Here is a 21863-nt window from a genome sequence, read left to right as displayed (position 1 = left end):
TATCAAGTCAAAATTAGCAATTTTCAATATTTTTTAAAGCAATTTCACTGTAAGTGGTGGAAAATGGTGGAATAATTAGTTTCCAATAGAACTAAAAGAATTGCAACAAATTTCTACATAAAAATAGTATACAAAGGAATGGGGTTGTTATTTCTTGATATCTCTCATTCTAAAGGCTACAGTTTTCATGTGACAAATTATCCAAGATTTTTAGTGTTAAGACTAATCTGGGATTCTTCAATCATTTCCTGACAAGCCTATTTTCCGAGTGAGTGTCTTTCATGTCTTTTCCACGGCATGGCTTATTAGTGATGGTGGCCAGCCAATGAATTTGAAAAATGTGCTACACCTTACATTCAATGTTGTTTAAGCCCCGCCTCTTTCTCAATCCACTTTCGCAGCATGTTGCCCATGGATGATTAGACATTAAGTAAGACTAAACGTTGAAGTCCCATGATCAGACAATGTAGACAGTATGGTGAAGCAGGACTGTCAGTATGTATGACCCTTATAATGCTATTCTTTAGTCTTGAGTATTATTAGTGCATATATAGCTGCTCTTCCCAGCACATTGCTCAAGCTGGTATTCTGAATATTAAAGTGTTCAAAGAGCTATCAAACCTTTACAGGCTTGAGGCAGGTTCCAAACGTTAGTATTTTCCTGACAAACCGCAGAACAGCTAATGTTAAAAAAAAAACAGAAAAAGTCTGTGAAGATCCTTTTTTCTAGAGAATAACATTAGCAGTAGTAATCTATCTGTAAATGTTCTGGTACTTATCCAAGAAAAAATTGCATATTCCCATTTTCATGACTTTATTTTACAATTTTTAACCAGTTATAGTTTCTAGTATAAGTCTATAATATAATGTTCTTTAAGTATCAGTGGAAATTCTGTCAGGGTACTGACTTTACAGAAATTGTCTTCACCATTGTGGTTTTTCTCACTCTGATGTCACATGGAACATATATTATAAATTCACGTTTCTTCTATTATTATACATACAAAATTTGCTTGTGGTAAATCTTAAGACCAACTTATGTTTTACAGATTTATCTTTCAAGTAGTAGTGATTTATCCAAGTCCTGCTTGGTTTTTTCAAATTAAATCATGCTTAAAGAAATATACGTTTTGGTATATTAGACAGTTCTGGTATAAAAGAATATAAATTTTTAATAAGACATTTACAAAAAGCAATGAAGTATGAAACTAACTTCCATAAATTAAAATAAGAATTTATCTCTTAAGAATATAATCATATTTAACTACTATTAACTTTATTAAGGCATTAATGTAAATATTAGTTATCTAGATAATGCAATTAGGTTTATATTGAAAATAAGTATTTTTTAAAAATAATGTTTGTCTAACTTTAGGACTTAATTTAAGTTTTTATCTGTTTTTCCGTGTGGTTTTAGCAATCATCGAAACCAATCATAAATGAAAGGGATTTTATTTACAAGGAGACCCCAATTCCAACCCTGAAAACTGGAGATACTACGACCTTGAATCTCAAGCCTAGTAGAAATTTTTTAAATGTTGAGATTTTCCTTCAGAGTTGAATCTGCAGAGGTGGGAGAATGTTTCTTATAACACTCAATTCTGATATTTTAGGCATTATAATAAGAGAGTTTCAACAATGTAACTTTGATGCGTAGGAGATAACACCACCCTGACCTTTGATAAGTTAATAAACCGTTATTTGAATTTTCCCTATCTTTCTCTCATGAATAGTTTCGTACATTTGTGCTTCTCTGTGCTTGGAATTTGAGAGAGTAACACATTTTATTTTGCTGCTGTTAAAGTACCATCATCAGCTAGACTGTAGCTTTATGCCAATTAGTGATATTTGTAACTATTATCCTTGAACTGGATATCGGCCCATGCACTGAAAAAATGTAGTTTTTGTGAATCACAGCTCATAAAAGAAATGTTATAAGAAAACCATGAATTTAGATACTTCCTACCAAAAGGGGATTAATATGAATTTGATTGAAATAAAGAGATGCAATGTTCCAGTTTTCTTCATAATTAATGCTAATAAAAATTATTTTCTGAGAACTACTGTATAAAATTTTTATATTGTGTTGTGCATGACTTTATACAAAAACAATCATTTCGTAAAACCTGGCATTTAGACCCAAAAGCAGTTGAAGCCCTGAGAAAATAACTTATAGGCCACAATGACATTATTTTATTTTAGATTTAATATTTGTTTTCCTTGAAGACTATTTTTAACAAACAGATAATAAAAATTTAGATTAACAGTTAATAGGAAAATAAAATATTTGTAAAAATGTAACCAGAAATTTTACCTTGTTGTCAGAATTTTAAACATTCATAAAAAAGATGTAGGAAAGGTTTATAAAAGTATTTGACAAGGCTTATTTTCATTTATATAAAAAGAGATTCAACTTCTCCTACAGACAAAAAGTTTATAAAATATTTTGTAAATGCATAAAATTATTAAAGTTCCGCTGTTGATCCTCTCCACGACATTTGTCCAAAACCAGTACTATAAACCATACTTCCTCCATAATAATCTGAAGATATCATTCCACTCTGTTGACCAAGTGGTTGATTATAATGACTTTGGACGTAACGATTAAGTTCCTCTTGGGTATCAAAAATCATAACCATAAAAGGAGAGCCTGGTACATGTTCTCCAGACCATTTCACTTCCAATCTATAGTCTCCCGGTTCCGTTGGGTCATATTTGCACAAAATGGTTCTATCCTTTTGGCTTTCACGTTGCATTTCAACTCTAAAAGCCCCTATTTAAAAAAAAATGGAAATTAAATAGTTGATACAAAGTGTTAAAAGAGATAAAATGAGACGCGTAAAATTTAAAATTAACAATAGCATTTACCCTTAAAATAAGTACACTACACAAATATTTAGATATGAACCTGTCTTTTACCCACAGTAAAAGTATTAAAATTGAAAAAAATTAAGATTGACTAGTTTTGGTGAGGTTAATGCCATCATTGTTCAATCTTGAGAGTGGCATTAACACCTTTGAGACAATTTAATTGTTTATATTTTTTAATAAAATATTTCTATTTTACTTTTTAAAGTTGAAAGTCGTAAGGTTAGAAGTATAAATTCTTATAAAATATCTATTTGACATTGGGGAACTGTTTCTCCTCTAATTATTGTGAATTTTAAACTTCGGTTGACTATCCTTTTTAATTTGTATTTTCACAAAGAATTATCAACTACTAAAAAGTGAATACTTTACTTGTGACATGAAAAATGGCAAGTTAATCCTAAATTGGTAAATTGCTACTCAAAATGAACTATAAAAAATACCTTTTGGACCACGTATTCGTACTGTCAGCTGTCCCGCTCCAGCACCTCTGGTGTCACAAATAAATCTGCTCTGGTATGTAGCTAAAACTCCTGGCTCAATTCCAGGACCATAAACTCTAACCTTTGATGCATCTGGTGCTCCAGCAATACGTAATGTGAATGGACTTCCTAATGACAAAATATTTATGTTTAATAAAAGAGTAAATACAAATTGAAAATTTATTAATTAACAAACCAGGAACGTGATCACCGCCATATTTCACAGTTAAAACGTGTCTACCACCTTCCTGTGGTTTTAAGTAGAGAGTAAATGTTCCATCCCTATGGTCGTACAACTCGCAATAAGCTACTTTATGAGGACCCATACAATGTGCAGTTAATTCACCTTAAAGGAAAATAAATTTGAATCTTAAAAATTGCAAATTGTTGAAAATGAACATCATAATTACCTGGTCCAGCTTTTCTTGTATCTATGAACGCTTTAATTTCTTTTCCCACAGCGCCTCCTCTCAGACCATCACCCGAACATATTACCTTTCCAGAATCACAATTAGCAGTAACATTAACTTTAAAGGGACATCCTTTAACCTGGCGCTCAGACCATAAAACGTTTAACAAATATGCTCCGGGAACAAGAGGAGTATAGAGAGCTTTGTAAATATTATTCCCAAGAAGTTGAAGCTGGACAGGGATATCAGCTTTTACTCCTGTTAAATTTACTTCAGGATTTCCTAAGCAAAAATATAAAAAATTTGTAGTAATCCTCAGTTCAATTGTAAGCGTCAGGCTTTAACCAGTTTTAAAACTTTCACTCCAAAAGTGGAAATACTGCTTAGTAGTTCTGTATACAAGATATAAAGAGGGTGAATACAAACACACCAACGCATGTCCAATTTTTTTTGTATACTTTAGACGATACTGAACATTTCTGTGTCAAAATTATTTAGCTGAAATGAAAATTCGCGGAGATATTAATTTTGGAAGATTAATCAAAATTAACGTTTTTCTAGTGTTACTTTTCCATTTGTGGTATAGTAGGATACACTAAATTTTCCGTTTGCGTAATATTGGGTGGGGCAAACTATATTCTATTTTGTCCTCTATATCGGGATGCTATTAGGCCGACGGCCCACCGTGATTAGCAAGAATGAAGTTGAGGTGGCAGCAGCTACCCCGCACTCACCTGCTCCTTCACCATGTAAAATGTTTTACTAACATTTAACTTACACAAGTTTAACCATTTCCCCAAATAAAAATTAGACAATGCTTTACTTTTATTGCATATTTATTTCTTTCAAGCCCATCGCGTATCCTACTTCACCTACAACAATGAAGCGGGCTGAATTTTGGTGGAAGGTAACGCTAAAAAACGTTAATTTTCTAGAATTAATACCTCCGCAAATTTTCATTTCCGCAAAATAAGTATCCAACAAAGGGAAGAAAAAAAGGAAATACGTTGGTGTGTTGGCATTTTGCCTATAAAGATTCCAGCACTAACTCAAAAGCAACTGCTACAAGTAGTAACTTGATTTTTTCTAAGCTGTTATAGTGCCTTATTTTAAAACACTTAAAGGCAATATTTGGAAAAGCCTGATGATTACCATTTGAAATTTTTACACTTCATAAATACCTGCTCCTCCTTCAGAACCATCTATGATAAATTCAGCTTCTTCTGCTATTCGAGCTGCTGCAAGTCCATGCCCTCTAAGGATTACTTTTAAATGATCCGGAGCTGCTGTAATTTCTTCAGCATAGGCCAAGAATGGCGACTTTGGCAATGGAATGTCAGCAAAATACATGTAGATATAATATTCGCCTGAATAAAAATAAATAATAAGAATTTTCCAAAGTGCAAGAACTTTGAGAATAAAGGGTTATCAATTGGTAAAGGAATATTGTCATACACCTATAATTGTTTCATACATGTGTCATTTAGACTAAATAATTACAGATAGCTATTTCCGTAGGTTGACTTGACTTGACATTCTTAAGAAGAGTCTCAAGCTTAAAAATAAATTATAGGTTTCCAGCCTTAATTAACCCTCTGCATGACTCACTGCACATACTAAGAGCGTTAATTAGGGCTAATGACTTAGTCTGAAGTCCACAAAATGTTAACTCATTCTAGAAATAGCTCCCAGTAGAAATTTAATAAGTGGAAAAAAGAATCAATTAGCAAAGTGTTGGTTTATGAAGTCAGTGAAATGTCCTGGTTATGTTCTAATAACATCTGCTTAAGTTATAGATTGTTACCATAAGTCTATGAAACATAAAGTGAGTCTTTATTGGAAATTATTATATACTTAAGTGGTTTTATTCCAAAGGAATTGAAGTTATAATTTTTTTTTCATTCCCATAAACCAATTTAGTTGTAAACTCAACAGAAAGTAGTATTTGTTTAAAGAGAGGAAAGTAAATAATTTTTAATTTTACTTTAGCAAATGCCAGTAAAAGCGACATACCTTCTGTATTAGGTGTAAAACAAAGTCTATACTTGTGACTGCCCATCTGTTCAAGCTGAGTTTCAACCATGCCTGAAGGACTTCGGACTTCTATTTTCAATTTCCCTTTTCAAATTAAAGATTGAAATTGTAATTAGTATAAATTTCAACAACTAGAGTATATTTTTACAATGGAAATTTGATATCTTAATAGAGAATAACTTTGGATGTAGAATACAATAGCCAAAGCCAGTCCACGTCCGATAGCTTGTTTGTTATTATCTATCATTTCATTAAGAGAGGACTTTAAACGTAGTAGCTTCCTCCTGATATTTACTAAATAGTCTTATTTTGGTGTAGTAGATGGCACTAACACGAATAGTTTATTCTCCCCAATATTTTTTGTGTTATTTAACCACAGCTTAAATTTTATTTTGATCTAACATCTGAAAATTAAAGTTAACTATAACGCATTGGTCAAGCCCATCTTTGATTACGATAGTGTCCTGTACTCCAGCGCCCCTAAAGGTAGCTTGGATAAACTTGAGATTATCAATAATAAAGGTGCAAAGCTTATAATGAAAAGATCATCAGCTACGGCAGCTGATATCCAAACCTTTAAGTTTACATATAATCTGAACCTATTAATATTTATGTTCAGAATTAAAAACGCAATGCTCCCAAAATACTTCTGGACTGGTTTAAATCTCCATCTACCCTCATCGGTACCAGAGGAACAAAACTTGATTTTAAAGTAGAATCTTCAAAACTCAATTTCAGTGAAAGAAGTACTCGAACTAATGGAATAAATTACTCGGGACTCTAAAAGAAATAGACTTTTTCTATTTTTAAAAATAAAATTACCCAATACTTAAGCGAAAGTGAAATTTAATCTTAATCTAGTTCTGATGTTTATGTTCTTTTTCCTTTTTATTTATTTAAATTAATTTCTGGACCCCTCTGTAAACAAGTCTTTTGACTTAAAGGGATATCCTAAATAAAGCATTTATTTATTTAGTTACTTATTTATTTAACTATTTTTGTTAACTTTTGGCTTCAATAATTGCCAATATTTATAGATTAAATTTTTAAAAATGCAAAACACTTTGAAATGGTGAAAACATTTTTCGAAAATCACCATACTTCACAATGAAACTCAATAAAGACAGCCCAAGTGTAGCTCACTGATAGAAGAAAAGATTTCCTACCTGGTCCACCATCACCAATGTCAATTGGAATCCTTTTTTCTTCACCAACAGTGAGGTTAACTCTTCCTTGTAAATCAGAAATACTCTCCCATCCACCTATTACCCTAACTTTAGCTGGGTTTACGACTTTAGGATGGAATGGACTTCCTGTAACAAAATAAAATAAACCTCATCTCAGCTTTTTCCTCTTAATTAGTTTAAAAATGAACACAAATGTTAAATAAGGTATTGGGAATCTTACCAGGAATTTCCCTACTATTCCACAAAATTTTTACATCAAAGACACCAACTTCTTCTGGTTTAAAAGTTACAATAAATAGACCATCTTCTTCCTCCTCTATAAAGGTTTCTGCTTCTGTGTCAGGACCTACAAAATTATTAATTATATCACTACTAGATCATTCAGCGCCTAAAATTGCAATTTCCTTGCCAGCTACGAATAATTATAGTTCATATAATATACTTTCATACCAACTGTCTATACAATTATAAACATTTTATTTGTTTCAAGAATAATTTTGGAAATATATTTAGTTAAAACTTATCTGAAAGTTTCATCTACATTTTCTAATATAACTATGGTGGAGTACACCATTTATTTCTCTCCCCAAATTTCAGTATTATTATAGCCAAGGCTTAAGTAACAAATTAATAAAGCCAACTACTTTAATTACCTTTTGCAGTTCGTATATGACCAAAATTTATAGTTTAAATATATTTATAATGTGAAATGATCATTTTGATAGCTGATATTTTGTGTCCTGAATAGATTTGATCAATTTCCCCTTTTTTGCCATTAGAATGAGCCACAAATCAAGTGGAGCACTAACATTACACTTTCCACAAACATTAATGATAGTTCTTTAGATAAAATATTTTGCGCTACACTAGCTGAAAGTGTACCACAAATGGAGCTAGTAGTTTCCACTAATTAACCAGCTTTAATTACCCTTCAACATTTAGTATACAACATTCACCTAAGCCCCATGTATTAAAAACCATTTCTAGCTTACATTGCAGTTAGCCCTAAATACATTTTATAATACTCACCATCAATTCTGACTTCTGGCTTTCCATAAAGTCCAATTGCATTTATTTTAAATGTAGATGGAACACCCACTTGAGCAAGTACTAAGCCATTCCCTGATACTTCTGGTGCTTTGCCATCTTGCGCTATAAAGGTAATTGGGCTTCCTGGTACTTCTACTCCACCATAAGTTATAGCTATTTTGTATTTTCCAGGTACAGTTGGAGTAAACTCAATTAATTCGCCTTCTCCATCAGACGTTCCCTTTACTTCTATTGGAAGATGTCTTCCTAAGGGGCTTGTAACCGTAACGTCTAGTTCAGCATAGCCAGCTTCTCTTCGACTCACTAAATTAAACCAGAATTAGTTTTATACAATGGATTGAATTATAGCAGAAGGAAATGAACCAATGTTACCAAAAAGCTAAATTAATGCTAGTCAAGGAATTTTACTGAAGTCATTCTCCTAGTTAACCGCTTAAAAATGAAAGCGTAAAAATAACCTAGAATTCAGTAGTTTTCAGGTGAAAAGTACGCGTCCCAGTTTTAAGGCCCATCTCAAAAACTTTGGTTCATTTATTTCTGATAGTAGAAATATACACTTACAAGCCAAACTAATACGTTCATTGACACAAAATGTTGTAGATTTAATCTTTTGTAAACTAACTTTACTCGAGTCAAAAACTTGACAAGAAAATGGAGAACCTGCAATTGGTTTTCCTACAAATAACACTTCCAGGCGATGGGTGCCTACATGTTGAGCTACCCATTCAACAAGCAAGCTTCGATCTTTTTGTTGGTAGCATTTAACAGGCAATGGAGCTCCATTTGGACCTAAAAATATAAAACAATGGTTTAAAAAATATCTCCAATAATTCTTACTCTTTACTTTAAGCACAAAAATCAGTAGCATTTATACTAATTCTTAAATTATATAATAATATCCTATAATAATTATAATAAAATTATTCTATCTAGAACCCTAGAAATAAAGTACTCTTAATGTGAGGCAGTTGATAACCAAGGCAACATATGACCCAGGTAGATAGAGCTGTACCTTTCAAATACATACAAGGACTTAGGCTCAAATTGTGACACTTAAATATCATTTTTAAATGAAATATTTTGCATTTCTGCTCATTTACTTACTTGAAACCAGTATGTCAAAATCTTTGGCTTCACCAACACCACCGGTTTCGATCAAGAATGTTGTTCTTGCACCTACAGATGCAGCTTTTAATCCAGCACCATGGGCAATTATTGAATGACTCGGATCTCTTATTTCCACAATTTGAGGGCAGCCTGTGAGAGATAAGTTTAAGCAAGAACACATTTAGGTCATTGAGAATGTAAGAGGTATGTAAATCAAGGTATTACAAAAACTATTCCTTTATAAAGATACAAAATAATCCCAACTTGAATTTCAAATAAATTATTAAAATAATATGTCTCATGTCATAGAATTTTTTTTATACTTTTATATTTTGAAATTTGTACTGCCTAAAGCCTGCTACATTTTACCTCACAACGACACCATAATTTGCCGAGAATAATCTGAGCCATGTCTGCTACTTTATCTACCTCAAAATTTCTAAGAATTTCTACAATACCTATAACTACTATTACTGAAGATTCAGTTCAAAGTTTTTGCACCCATGCTACAAAACTTCACTCACTTTACCAATGGAAAAGTCCTTCAAAACTTACCCGGAGCTTGATGGCCATTGAAATAAACATCAATTTTATGAGGTAAATCTGTTTTTGGAATGTATGAAACTTGATGAATCCCAGTTCCTAATTCTTTTATTAAATGTTTAACTTCTCGACCTCCTGTTGTTATGAATATACTTAAACTACCACGACCAGCGCGAGATGCATCAACTAAGAAAGGAAATTATTAAAATATGCCATAAACATAGGGTAAATTTATTTTAAAACCTTTAAAAACTTGTTCTCTTCCAACTACCCCATCTTCAACATCAACTAGTTTCACTCTACTTGGGTCTGAAACCTCCACTAAAAATGGTTTGGTATATAGAGGTGAACCTCTGTGGAATACTTCAATTTTGTGTGATCCAATTTCTCTTGACACATATTCGACTTTGTAAAAACCACTCTCTACTTCGAAAAGTTTATTAGGAATAGGCACACCCAATGGACCAGTGATTTTAACATCTACGTCTCCTTCCACGCCATTGGTATCAATTTCAAAAATATTAGTGGATCCCACAAGCCCTTGTTTCAAGCCTTCACCCTTCACTACTAAAGTTGATGATGATGTGGACGATTTACGACTGCTACTGGCAAGATTTTGGATTGAGCTGCTGCTATGTAAGACCTCGCCATCTTTCACTTCAATCTTAAACGGACTCCCTTTAAAACATAATTTGTTGATCCATTAGTATCAAATTACACCAAACAAAATATTTTATTACAAACCTGCCACATCTTCGTCATTGAAAGTAATATTAACATAATGTGATGTTTTTTCCTGAGGAATGAATGTGACATCATAAAGACCTCTACTCTTCATGGAAACTTCTGCTCTGACTGACGATTTCCGTGTGGTAACCACTAATTCTAAAGTACCTTCACCAGCTTGGGAGGCATCAACTACACAAAAAATGTAAACCATTTGTAAGACCATGCAAAAAAAACCATAATTCATTGTAAAACTACACCAATACTTTTGGTAAATGCTTTTTGTAAAATAGCACAAAAATTTTAAAGGATATCTTTAATAAAAATTTTACCTTGAAATGTTACAGGTTTTCCAACCGCACCCGGCAATAATCGAGACACCCTCACTTTATTAACATCGTAAACGTTACAAGTGAATGGGCTTCCAGCAATAGGGTTTCCATCCAAGAGAACAACAACATGGTGTGGGCCTGAAAAGTATCATGGAAATTTTATTAACCAATCTTTTTTATATTTTCAGATTATTTTATAAGTTTTACTAGTAATTGGTTTTTAACTAGTAAGATAACTAGAGTATAATAGTTAAGGGTATAATACCAGAAGGTTTATAATATTAAATTAAAATTTTACCTATGTCAGATGGTGAAAACTGAGCTTGATAAGCTGTTCCGGTGGTTTTTGAAAGGATAACAGGGAGGTTTTTTCCAGTAGGCCCTTCAAAGGAAAACATAATTAAATTAATACCCAAATAAAATCATGACTTATATAATGTACTATTGTGTGCCTGGCATAAATAAGATATTATTATTATAAAGTTGTCAATAACGTAGTTTCATTGCCAATCCGAGTTAGCTGAAGACAGAGTTACTCTTTTTAGCTAATGGATTAGCTAGTCATTAGGTCAGTGATCGAAATGGACCAGAACGACGTTCCCTTTCCTAAAAGTTTTTACTCATATCATTCTGGTTCGTAAATATTATTTATTAATGCACAGTTTCCGTTTTTCAGAATAATCTGAAGCTTTGAAAGGAAACACAAAGGTTCGTGAATAAGTCCGATTCGAGCACTGAATTAGGTTAGTGGGACCCACAATTTATGTATACATTAATAGAGAATTGTTTGATATCAAATTTAAAACTAAAATAACACTGATAAAAACCAACTAATGCTTGAATTAATTATGGAAAAATAACACTTATAAGAAACCTTCATTGGGCTATGTAAACCTTATCCAATAAGGTATCAAACTTACAAAATTTAAATTTGTTTTGGTTTGAATCAAATCATGGTGTTAGTAAGAAATTATTAGGGTTTTTTAAATGAATTAAATCTTGTTTACAATAAAATGCCATAAAATTTAGTCAAAATTTCAAAAATTTCTGGGTGAATTCTTAATATAATGGTTATTTTCATTATACTGACCCATCATTTATCCTGTTCAATTTACTTTTAGTTTGACAAGATTTTTGATAACACTTTAAAAGTAATTAGTTTTTAATGGTGAAATCTTTTGGATTATATTAGAAGTTTTATTTGAATTTTTTCAAAGCAAATAATCAAGTTACCAAATTCGTAAATTATGTTACAATATTATACACTTATGGTAATACAAGTGTGATTCTTCACATGCCAAAGTTTTACTGAGAGCTATTCACAAGACAGACTGCATTACGAGCTTCGTTTCTGTTTTTCGTCCACCTGTTCCTGCGTCACACATAGCCTTTGACAGCGCCTTGCTAGATGGAATATTTCTTCTGGTGATGAAGTCACTTTGTTACTAGCTCTCAGTAAAATATTCCCCAAAGTGACAAACTTATGGTATTACTAATACATCAGCTCAACAATGCTTAATTTGAAAAGTAGGTGAATCAGGAAATAACACGCATAATCAACGCATTCAATAGTCTTTTTAACAAACAGAGATTCAAGAAAATATTGTAATTTGTGGTCAGCTACAAATAGATTTATGAAACTTTAAGGAACAAGAGACTTACCTGTAACAATTACTTTGCAATCAGATTTGTCCAGTCCACCAGTGTCTATTGTAAATTGAGCACCTCTGGCGAGTGATGTCATACGCAATGAACTTCCAGTTATAACAGACTGATTACTGTCACACACTTTAACATTGAATGGGCTACCTATAATATGTAATCTTCCATTAATGAAAAGCAAAGCTATATATCAATTATTTAAATCTGAATATAGTATTTACCAGGAACAGGTTCACCATTAAATTTAACACTAAGCATATGTGTCTGTGCTTCAGTTGGTTTGAAGTTTACTCTAAATTTTGCATTACCCTCAGATTGAACATAATTGGGAACATTTCTTCCACTGACTGATACTATTATTTCTAAGTTGCCAGCTCCAGCCTGACTGGCATCCACTATAAAATACAAATATTTTAATATCCGTACTGCAAAAGTTACATTTTAGATAACAATCAGGATACTTACAGCTGAAATAAACTGGTTTTCCAACAACTCCATTCCCAACATCTGTCACTTTAACTCGAGAAGAGTCGTAAGCCTTTACTAAGAAAGGACTTCCACCTATCTGAAGATCTTGTAAACGTACATCCACCGTGTGGTCACCTACTTCAGTTGGTGTGTATTCTACCCTATGGCCACTGTGGTGATTCCCATGAACATACTCCTTTATCTGTTTTTGATTGGGACCTTAAAAAAATAAATATTCATTAATCATTGTTTATTATTATAATGATAATAATTATAATTATTATTATTATTATTATTATTATTAAAGGGAAGGCAAGCCAAGCACTTCTCATTTATAAACATAAGTGGGTGCTTTCTCGTAGCGTCGTAGGCATAAGTCGTAGCTAAGCCCCAAGATCCAACTAAATAATAACGTGATGGTGATGGGCGTCTTAATGTCATGGCAGACCTATACACACAAGCCACCCCCCGGGAGCAAGCTACGAATAGGTAATAAATTTGCTACTTAGTACTTACCATCAATTAATACTTTTATATCGCCCATATTGACACCATGTGTATCGATCATAAATGATGTAGGTCTGTTCACTGGTACTCTTTCAAGACCCTCACCACTTATTTTTATTTTTCCCGGATCTACTATGTTGCATTCATAGGGACAACCTGTAATATGATAAATAAACCATTGTAGAAAATGCTAATAAATCAAGGTAAAAAATAAAAATTGAAAACGAACCAGGAACTGTTTCACCGTTGAATTTTAGGTCTATTAAATGCGGTCTTATTTCTTTTGGCACAAAAGTGATTGCATAAAGAGTTGAACTTTGTGCTTGTGGAGTTGTTGGCACTTGACCACTATTGACCATAACCTCCAAGTTCCCAGGTCCTGCATTTGCTGTTTCAACTAAAATTGCAATAGAAAGTTCAAACATTGACTTCAAATGTGCAGAAAATATCACCTTCAATAAATAAATAAGCTTAACTCATGAAATAACATTTACATAATGATTGCTGTTATTTAGGATTATTAAAAATGTTATTTATTATTACAAAACTAAGAAAATAGTATACTACTTTTCTTTGTTACAAATACAATTACAGGGTTCGTACAAAATTTCTGGAGTTAAATTCCCTGACACTTCCAGGTGTTTCCTGACCAAATTTACAAATTTTCCCTGGTTTGAAGAAAAAATCTTCAAAAATATTTTCTTTCAAAAACTTATTTGCCTGATTTTTTGGGGGTCATTTTAAAATTCCTTGACTTTTCCCTGACATTTCGGAATCATTTCCAACTTTTCCTTGATCTTTTGGAAACCTTTTAAAATTCTGACTTTTCCTTGACCTTTTGGAAACCTTATAAAATTCCCTGACTTTTCCCTGACCTCTTGGAAACATTTTCCAATTCCCTGACTTTTCCAAGTTTTCCAGGTCGTGTATGAACCCTGAATTATGTATTTGTTATTTTTAAATTATAAATATTGGTATTTAAAGAATTCCACTATCCACGCATGTGTCAGGATTCAAGTTTGAATGAAACCCACTAACAGAAAATGGCACTGTTAACCAGGCTAATATAATTGTTTAGTACTATGTTCCCTCGCCTTGAACAGGGTGCATAGGCGATCATCCATTTTTTCCCTTTGTCTAGTTGATGTAACTCTTAAAATAAAATTGACCAGAAATGAAATATTACCTGAGAAAGTCACAGGTTTTCCCACAATTCCTATTGGAATGTCTCGAACTTTGATCTGTTTGATATCATACACTTTAGTAATAAATGGGCTTCCGGGAATTGTCATATTTTGATAGCTGACATTAATTTTGTGTTCTCCTAATATAGAAAAATTTCATAATTTCAGAAAACAAAATTAGTTACCACACATCACATAAATTGTGTTTCTCTCCATTATTAAATTCTACAATTTCCAATGATTAAAAAAATACCATTTGGATAGAGAAAATGTTTTTAAAATTTTATATCATTTAAATAATTTATTAATTCTATTGAATCCAGAAATAACTATTGAGGTAATAAATAGAAACCTGTTTTCTCTGGACTGAAATCAACTCTCACAGTTCCATTTCCATTATCCCGCAATGTACAAGGAACAATTGCTCCTTGAGGTCCTACAAAAAAATGGTCAAATTTTTTCAATTGTCAAAGACTATATCCGTTCACGTGCCTGTTGGGAAGAGATTTTTGTTTAACTTGAAACTGAATGAGTGCAAAAATAAACATTTTGCAACCACCTTTTTAATGGTTAGTAAATTTGGTAAATTTATTATTTTGCTATTTAAAAATTATTAGTGAAGAAACAATGATTAGTGTACACTAGGTGCTGCAAACATCTACATGTTGTCTAAAAGGCTATATATAGGATAGCTTCACTCATTTAGCACATATTTCCTCAACCAGTATGCTTCCCTAAAGTTGACACATCTCTGCTTTTGTAACTGGTTACATATTATATCAATGAATATTAATCATGTTAATTGTAAACTAAACTAATTTCTACTCTGCATAATTATTTACCGCCCTTGCACAAAAACATAAGGACACCCACCTTCAACTTGAACATTAAGATCTTGTTCTTTCCCAGACACATTCTGAATAACAAAACTAGCCGTTTTATTTATGGTTGCAGATACGGAAGATTGACCACTTGGTATAATTTTTCCTGATTCAGATATTACAACTCTGAATGGGCTACCTAAAAATAGTAATAAATGACCAAAATTTATTAAAAAAAGCAATTACAATTAAAAAAATGGGATCTATTACCAAAATACAATAATAGACTTAAGCAAAATGAGTTTTCCATTTATGATTCCCAAAATCTTAAGACAATAAAACAGTGCAATGAAAACCAGGTTTTTCAAATATTTCAAAACTTATATTAAAACTTTTCAATGAAAAAACTAAACAGACAGGTTTTATAGCAATAGTTACCATGAGTCAGACTAAATTAAATGAGCCTATAAAAGTGCAGGCGCTTAAACTAAAGGTGTTCCGTGTCACCCCCCTCCACAGTACTAAACCTCTTATCAACCTGTTGTGAAATTTAAATAGTCTGACCCCACTTGACAAATTTTTTACTACGCCACTAAGGTAATGTGTACCTGCAGACTAAGGTAGATAAAGTTCATTCTGCATTATTTCAATATAAATAAGAGTATATGGAATTTGAGTAAATTAATTTATGCCATATGCTTATAGTTTTATTTGAACTAAGGCTTAAATGTAGGTGGCAGATTTAGTACATGTGTTTAAATTAACGGGAGATATTTTAGAAATCTTAGTAGAAAACGTACCTGGTACAGGTTCTTTGTTAAATGAAATACTGATAACATGGTCACTAGGTTCAGTAGGCACAAATGAAACACCAAATTTAGCACTTCCCAAAGGATGAACTTGTGTAGGTATATTTCGTCCGCGAGAGCTCACAGTGATCTCCAAATTTCCTTCCCCAGCTTGGCTAGCATCAACTAATAATAAATACCGGCAAGTTATCCATTTATTCTTTAACGAATTAACATCAACAAACTAGTTAATCAAAAATATAATCATTTCCAAAAATAACAAAAACAATTATATTTAATTATTTTACTCTATAGTAAAACTTTAAAGCTACATATAGCTGATGAATGAACTGAAAATTATATTTCAGAAACTCAAGTATCATTCAAAAGGTCTATTTAATTTATTATGAAAGCCTCAAGAAGAATATTGAAGAAATATTAATCACATTTGAAAATTCCATTACCTGAAAATTGAACAGTTTGACCCAGAGTTCCATTCGAAGATCCACTAACATCTACTTTTTGCGAATCATACACTTTAACGGTGTATGGCGAACCACTCACTTGTAATCCTCCATACTCAACAACAACAGGGTGAGAACCTAAACATAATAAACTAATATAAGCAAACGTTATGATACAATTGAAGTCTCAATTGAAAAATATGCAAAAATTCTGTTTGATGTCACATTCCAATGAAAAATGTACACAACACCGCTAATCCCTTACGCTATGTCTCGAACGAAATAATCATCACGAACTACCCAGATGACATCCATCAGGGCATTTTTACCAGAAGTTCGTAGTCGTCATTCGGACAGTAATCAGGGCATCTGCGTCGTAAAACGAGACGAATAGGCAGTTTGTAACTGTCATCGCGAAACAAGAAGTCCCCGTCAAATCCCTCCAAGAAAACGCCAGATTGAATATTGCAAGTTGCCACGTAAGCAGAGATTAATTTATATGATTAACCTGACGATTGCAGAGTTGAAAGAAGGGTGTAAGTGCAATGGCTGAGAATTCTTTGAATTTGGTTGAAGGTCAGATGGCTAAGTTAGACTCATATAATTATAAGACATGGAAGACTGAAATGGTGTTGCGGTTAATGGAGAGAGATCGCCAAAAATTTGGTACACAGACACACGTTTTTTATTTTATATATTTTATTTCCGAAATATTTAAGTGGTTTTCAGTGCAGTAGAACCAATGAAAAAAGTAAACCGTCTTTTTGTGTGCTTAAGGCGTTGGGGAATGCAAAGTTGCAGCAGCTTCTAAAAAAGCCAAAAAGAGGTTTTTCCCTTGATTTTTTGCCCTACTCTTGAACATGACTGTTGCCAAATAACCCGGAATAAAGCGCTTCCTCCTGCCGGCCGAGGGAATTGCTCTTTTAGCATGTGCCCAAAGGCCTTCAATGCGGTTCGTATCGACCCCGGTTTGAGGATCTTTGAAGTGCAGTGAATGATTAACTTTAAAATGCGTGAAATCGGGGTCAGCATCAAGGGCATCATAACTTCTCCAGAAGTCAGTATGTATGGTGGTGCCAGGCTTGACCCATGCCTGAATGATAGGGATTAATGTGACCGCATCCCTCTTGGCGACAGGAACCATAAAAAAAGCTTTACTGGTCCTGTCAACCCCCCAAAAACCCATTGCCCTTCAACTCGTCAGCCGCGATGAAACTTTCGTTTACCGAATTTGGACTCATCGAGTTCAACGACAGTTCCTTCACCGCCAATTCGTTCGCTAGTCATAATAGCTGCATCAAAAGCAACGTCTCTACATTTTCTAAACCAATCTGAAACAGTAGATTTAGCGACATGCAGCTCGTGGGCTGCGAAAGTTTGCGGAATATTGTAAATGAAAAAGTACACAATCAGCAAAATATCCCTTATCAAGAGAGGAGAATTGCTAAACCAAGAATCTTTGCGAATTGAAAGTTTAGTGTTGCACCTCATCTTTTTCGTTCTTTTCTTCGCTTCGATGACCCTACCACACCTCCATGTAAAACCATCTAAGGCACTTGTATCTGGGTATAATTTCATGTCCTTTTTGCATTTATTGCAATCAAAGCCCTTGCCTATGAGGTTATAAGTTTGAAGCCATTCAATCATTTCTTCTTTGTTTTTGGATAACCTGTCGATTTCAAACATGTCGAATAGTTCTCCTTCGTCAATACCACTATTCGAATCTGATGAAACGGTTACCTCGCTTGCTTGAGAAGGAAATTCTTCTTCAGGTTCTGACATTTCACTGCCACTACCAGCCAAGCGTTCCCCTTATTGGCGCCTGACGGCGCCGCGCACTCGCTTCGCTCGAGCGCTGGGGGCGCGCGGCGCCTCCCCAACCCCATACTAAAAAAAGCGATGGGCCGTCTATAACGCGACCGAGAGGACAGTACCTAGCCAAACGCACCTAGTATCGTCCAACCGTCAGGTGTTCTACGTTATCTAAAAATTCGAAATCAGGAATTTTTAGTAAACATCCATTGAAAAATCTAAATTTTTAAAGTTAAATATCTCCGCGAATATAAATTTGCGCCGCAAAATTCTTGCACCCAAATATTCCTCATCGCCCAAGGTATCAAATAAATATAACACTTCGTGTGTCTGTGTACCTTACTTCACCCAATTTGAATTATTAGTCATTTGCTCTCATTTACAATGAGCCTTAGCAATTTACGTTAAAAATTGAAAAGGTGGGCTCCATTGGGTTTTTGCAGGGGGGGGGCTCCTAGTTATCAGCTACGCCACTGGGCTTCGTGCATAGTTTAAATTCTGGTCATAAGTATTGCCACCTACCGACAGTTTTAAACTGAATAAATGAAAACTGTCTGGTGTTCAAAATTCTCTCTGCGCAACAGCTGAAAGTTCAACAGAAAAACAGAAATTCAAAAGTCGTCTGCTATTTCTTCACATATTTAGTTGACGGATATTAAGGCAGATGGCTCTATATTTCCTAAGCTTAAAGCTTATTATATCCAATTAATTTCACGCTCCTCTTACATCAGTGAGAAAGGAGTACCTCCCCTAAAATTTGTTATTTCACTCTAGCGTAAAAGGAGTGTGCTTATCTCTAGCTTGACCCATGTTTATTTTTTTACGTACATTAGTTAACTTTGTTTGACCGCATGAACAAAATAATACTTTTTTACATAAATACCACATACCAACTTCTTTTGGCACAAATTCAACTGTTAGACCTGATTTTCCATTTGAAACCTTCACTGGCAGTCGTGTTTGGCTTGGTGCTATTGAACAGACATTATGGTAATAATTCTTTTAAATAATTGAGAAACTAATTCTTTAAAAGGAAAATATCAACCCTCTACTAAAACTTTTTCGGTGTGGAAATGAGTTTGGTCAGAGTTTCTCGAGGTTTACATGTATGATACGTTATTAAAAATTTTTAAATGTGTGTAAGTTAAATAATTTAAATAATAATTACTCGTTCTCAAAAATCAAATTAAGGACTATTTCAAAATGCTTGATGCTTCCCCTTTTAATAAAAAGAATTGCCAAGATTTCAACCCATTTCATTGTAACTTTACAAAACTTTTCAAATTGAGTTAAATATACTCATCACCACAGTTCTGATTTATTTAATTAAATTTAAAAGAAAGATTTAATTTTGATTTAGAAGTAACAAACACTCACATGTTATAGTGACTTTCAACTCCTCTTCTTTGCAGTTTTTACCATTTACTGTAAATTTGGCAGATTGACCAACTGAAATCAGTTCCAGAGCAGATAGGCTCACTGAAGTATGAGCGGCTTCTGTTACATCAACCATCAGAGGACAGCCTTTGAAAATAATATCATATATAAGAAAAATTGTACAGTATTTACTTAATACCAATATGTAATATCAGAAGTTTATAATAAATCTCTCTCGAGAGAAGTATCCCTCTAGGTCATAAAAATGAAATGTATCTTCCAAGGTCTGACGGAGATTCCATTATGCACAGCGTTGCCAAGAATGATAACTCTAGGTCCCAAGAGAGCCGGTACTACGTGAGATAGCAATACTTTTTTTGGGAGAAGCATACCTAATTTATCAAACCCAGGCCCCTTGGCTGCACTGGCCCTCTTAATTTGTACCAGCTTTCCCCCCTCTCTTGTTAGGCCTGATTATGCACAAATTTCCCACCAAACTATGTAAAATGTTAAAATTACCCTGCGTAGGAATAATTACTAATTAATAAAATGTTTTCCCAATGTAATTGTTTTCAAATATCACTATGTGATGAATTTCACCCTACACTATGTTTCCTTCCAAAAAGTATTTTGAAAAATTAGTGGGAAATTGGGAAGGTACATGTTTCAAATGAATAATATTAGCAGGATAAGGTAATGAATACTTATCTTTAAGAAATATACTATGCACTTCTGGTAATATCAATTGTTCACTTACCTGGAACATTTTCACTGTTGAATTTAATGTCTACTTTATGTACTGTTGCGACTTCTGGTCTAAAGCTGACTAAACATTTCCCACTACTTAAAACTTGGACTTGATTAGGTATTGCACCATCATTGACTGATATTTCAAGTTGGCCTTCTCCAGCTTGAGAAGCATCCACTAAAAGATTAACAGGAAACGTGTTAAGTGATTTGCGAAAATGCTCCCCTCTGATATAGGGAAAAAAGGTTGACTTACCTTGAAATTGATATGTTTGTCCGACAAAGCACATTCGAGGAATATCAGATACCTGAATACGAGAAGCATCATAGCTTTTAGCCAAAAATGGGCTTCCTGGAACCTTTTGGCCAGCAACTAATACTTCAATCGAGTATGTACCTGCAAAAACATACAAAAGTTATCAGTACAACAGAACAGAAACTCACTTATATATGTTTTATATTGATATATTTTCATTAGAAAAATTTCTATAACTCATGAAAAATTACATACCAACTTCAAAAGTTTTAAATTCCACCTTGTAAGTATCATTATGAAGTTCCAAAAGTCTGTATTGCACTATGTTCTTATTTGGACCTGAAATTGAGGCAAATTAATAAAGTAAAATAGTATTATCACTGTTTCATGTATCTCCTAACTTAATCTGAGTTAGTTTCAATTTAAATTGAACTGCTGGAAACTTAATTAATCAAAGTTTTTCAGGTTTGTTCCCCTCATGGTCCACCACATGATTTCTCCAAACATTTTTTCAAAAATTTTATATCCATTAATGTTGGTCAACAATGTTTTGCGAAAATGTTGGCTTATTCCTTTTTAAGTTAAGTCTACTTTTGGTTTTCTAAAACTAGTATTTCCATTTCAAATTGATGTTTTCTTTAATTTAACTAATTAAACTAAGAGGATAGAGATACCTGTAATTGTGACTCTAATATCTTCCTTCTTAAATCCTGCTGTACAAATTTCAAAAGAGGTAGTTCTTCCAGTACTAAAGGAATGTAGTCCATCTCCTTTGACGGATACTTTCCTGGTTGGCTCAGTAATATCACACCTCCAAGGAGAACCAGGCACTTGCTCTCCGTTGAACTTCATCTCAATAGTGTGAGTGGTTGCAGCATGAGGTATGAATGAGGCCAGAAATCGATGATTGCCCAAATTTTTAACTTGACTCGTTACATGACCTCCATTTACCAAAATTTCCAAGTTTCCTGAACCAGCTTCTGATCCTTCAACTAAGTAAAAAACTACATAAAAAAAGTGTCTTAAAACTATTTATTT

General features: G+C 33.3%; 1 protein-coding gene across 1 annotated transcript in view; it reads right to left on the bottom strand.

The window, feature by feature from the left end:
- Positions 1-2184: 2184 nt before the first annotated feature.
- jbug (filamin-type immunoglobulin domains fbug) overlaps positions 2185-21863 on the bottom strand; it is an 89534-nt gene continuing 69855 nt past the window's right edge. The window contains exons 13-44 of the mRNA XM_090167919.1: positions 21500-21817; positions 21081-21164; positions 20826-20966; positions 20580-20747; positions 19823-19969; positions 19336-19416; positions 16634-16771; positions 16182-16355; positions 15434-15580; positions 14913-14996; positions 14563-14700; positions 13606-13773; positions 13386-13532; positions 12867-13088; positions 12623-12796; positions 12402-12548; positions 11038-11121; positions 10740-10877; positions 10426-10599; positions 9925-10359; positions 9694-9867; positions 9136-9288; positions 8593-8820; positions 8011-8334; positions 7202-7327; positions 6961-7107; positions 5774-5878; positions 4942-5127; positions 3761-4042; positions 3547-3696; positions 3312-3479; positions 2185-2773 (exon numbers count right to left, since the gene is read on the bottom strand). Coding sequence (XP_090024045.1) covers positions 2466-2773; positions 3312-3479; positions 3547-3696; positions 3761-4042; positions 4942-5127; positions 5774-5878; positions 6961-7107; positions 7202-7327; positions 8011-8334; positions 8593-8820; positions 9136-9288; positions 9694-9867; positions 9925-10359; positions 10426-10599; positions 10740-10877; positions 11038-11121; positions 12402-12548; positions 12623-12796; positions 12867-13088; positions 13386-13532; positions 13606-13773; positions 14563-14700; positions 14913-14996; positions 15434-15580; positions 16182-16355; positions 16634-16771; positions 19336-19416; positions 19823-19969; positions 20580-20747; positions 20826-20966; positions 21081-21164; positions 21500-21817 — 5660 coding nt within the window. The 3' untranslated portion in view covers positions 2185-2465. The remainder of the gene's footprint in view (positions 2774-3311; positions 3480-3546; positions 3697-3760; positions 4043-4941; positions 5128-5773; positions 5879-6960; positions 7108-7201; positions 7328-8010; positions 8335-8592; positions 8821-9135; positions 9289-9693; positions 9868-9924; positions 10360-10425; positions 10600-10739; positions 10878-11037; positions 11122-12401; positions 12549-12622; positions 12797-12866; positions 13089-13385; positions 13533-13605; positions 13774-14562; positions 14701-14912; positions 14997-15433; positions 15581-16181; positions 16356-16633; positions 16772-19335; positions 19417-19822; positions 19970-20579; positions 20748-20825; positions 20967-21080; positions 21165-21499; positions 21818-21863) is intronic.

This window comes from Leiobunum rupestre, chromosome 3 (genome assembly GCF_980474605.1).
Source record: "Leiobunum rupestre chromosome 3, qqLeiRupe1.1.hap1, whole genome shotgun sequence".
Taxonomy (NCBI): Eukaryota; Metazoa; Arthropoda; class Arachnida; order Opiliones; family Sclerosomatidae; genus Leiobunum; species Leiobunum rupestre.
The sequence above is the reverse complement of the archived record's forward strand: the minus strand, read 5'-3'. Positions and strand labels throughout refer to the sequence as shown.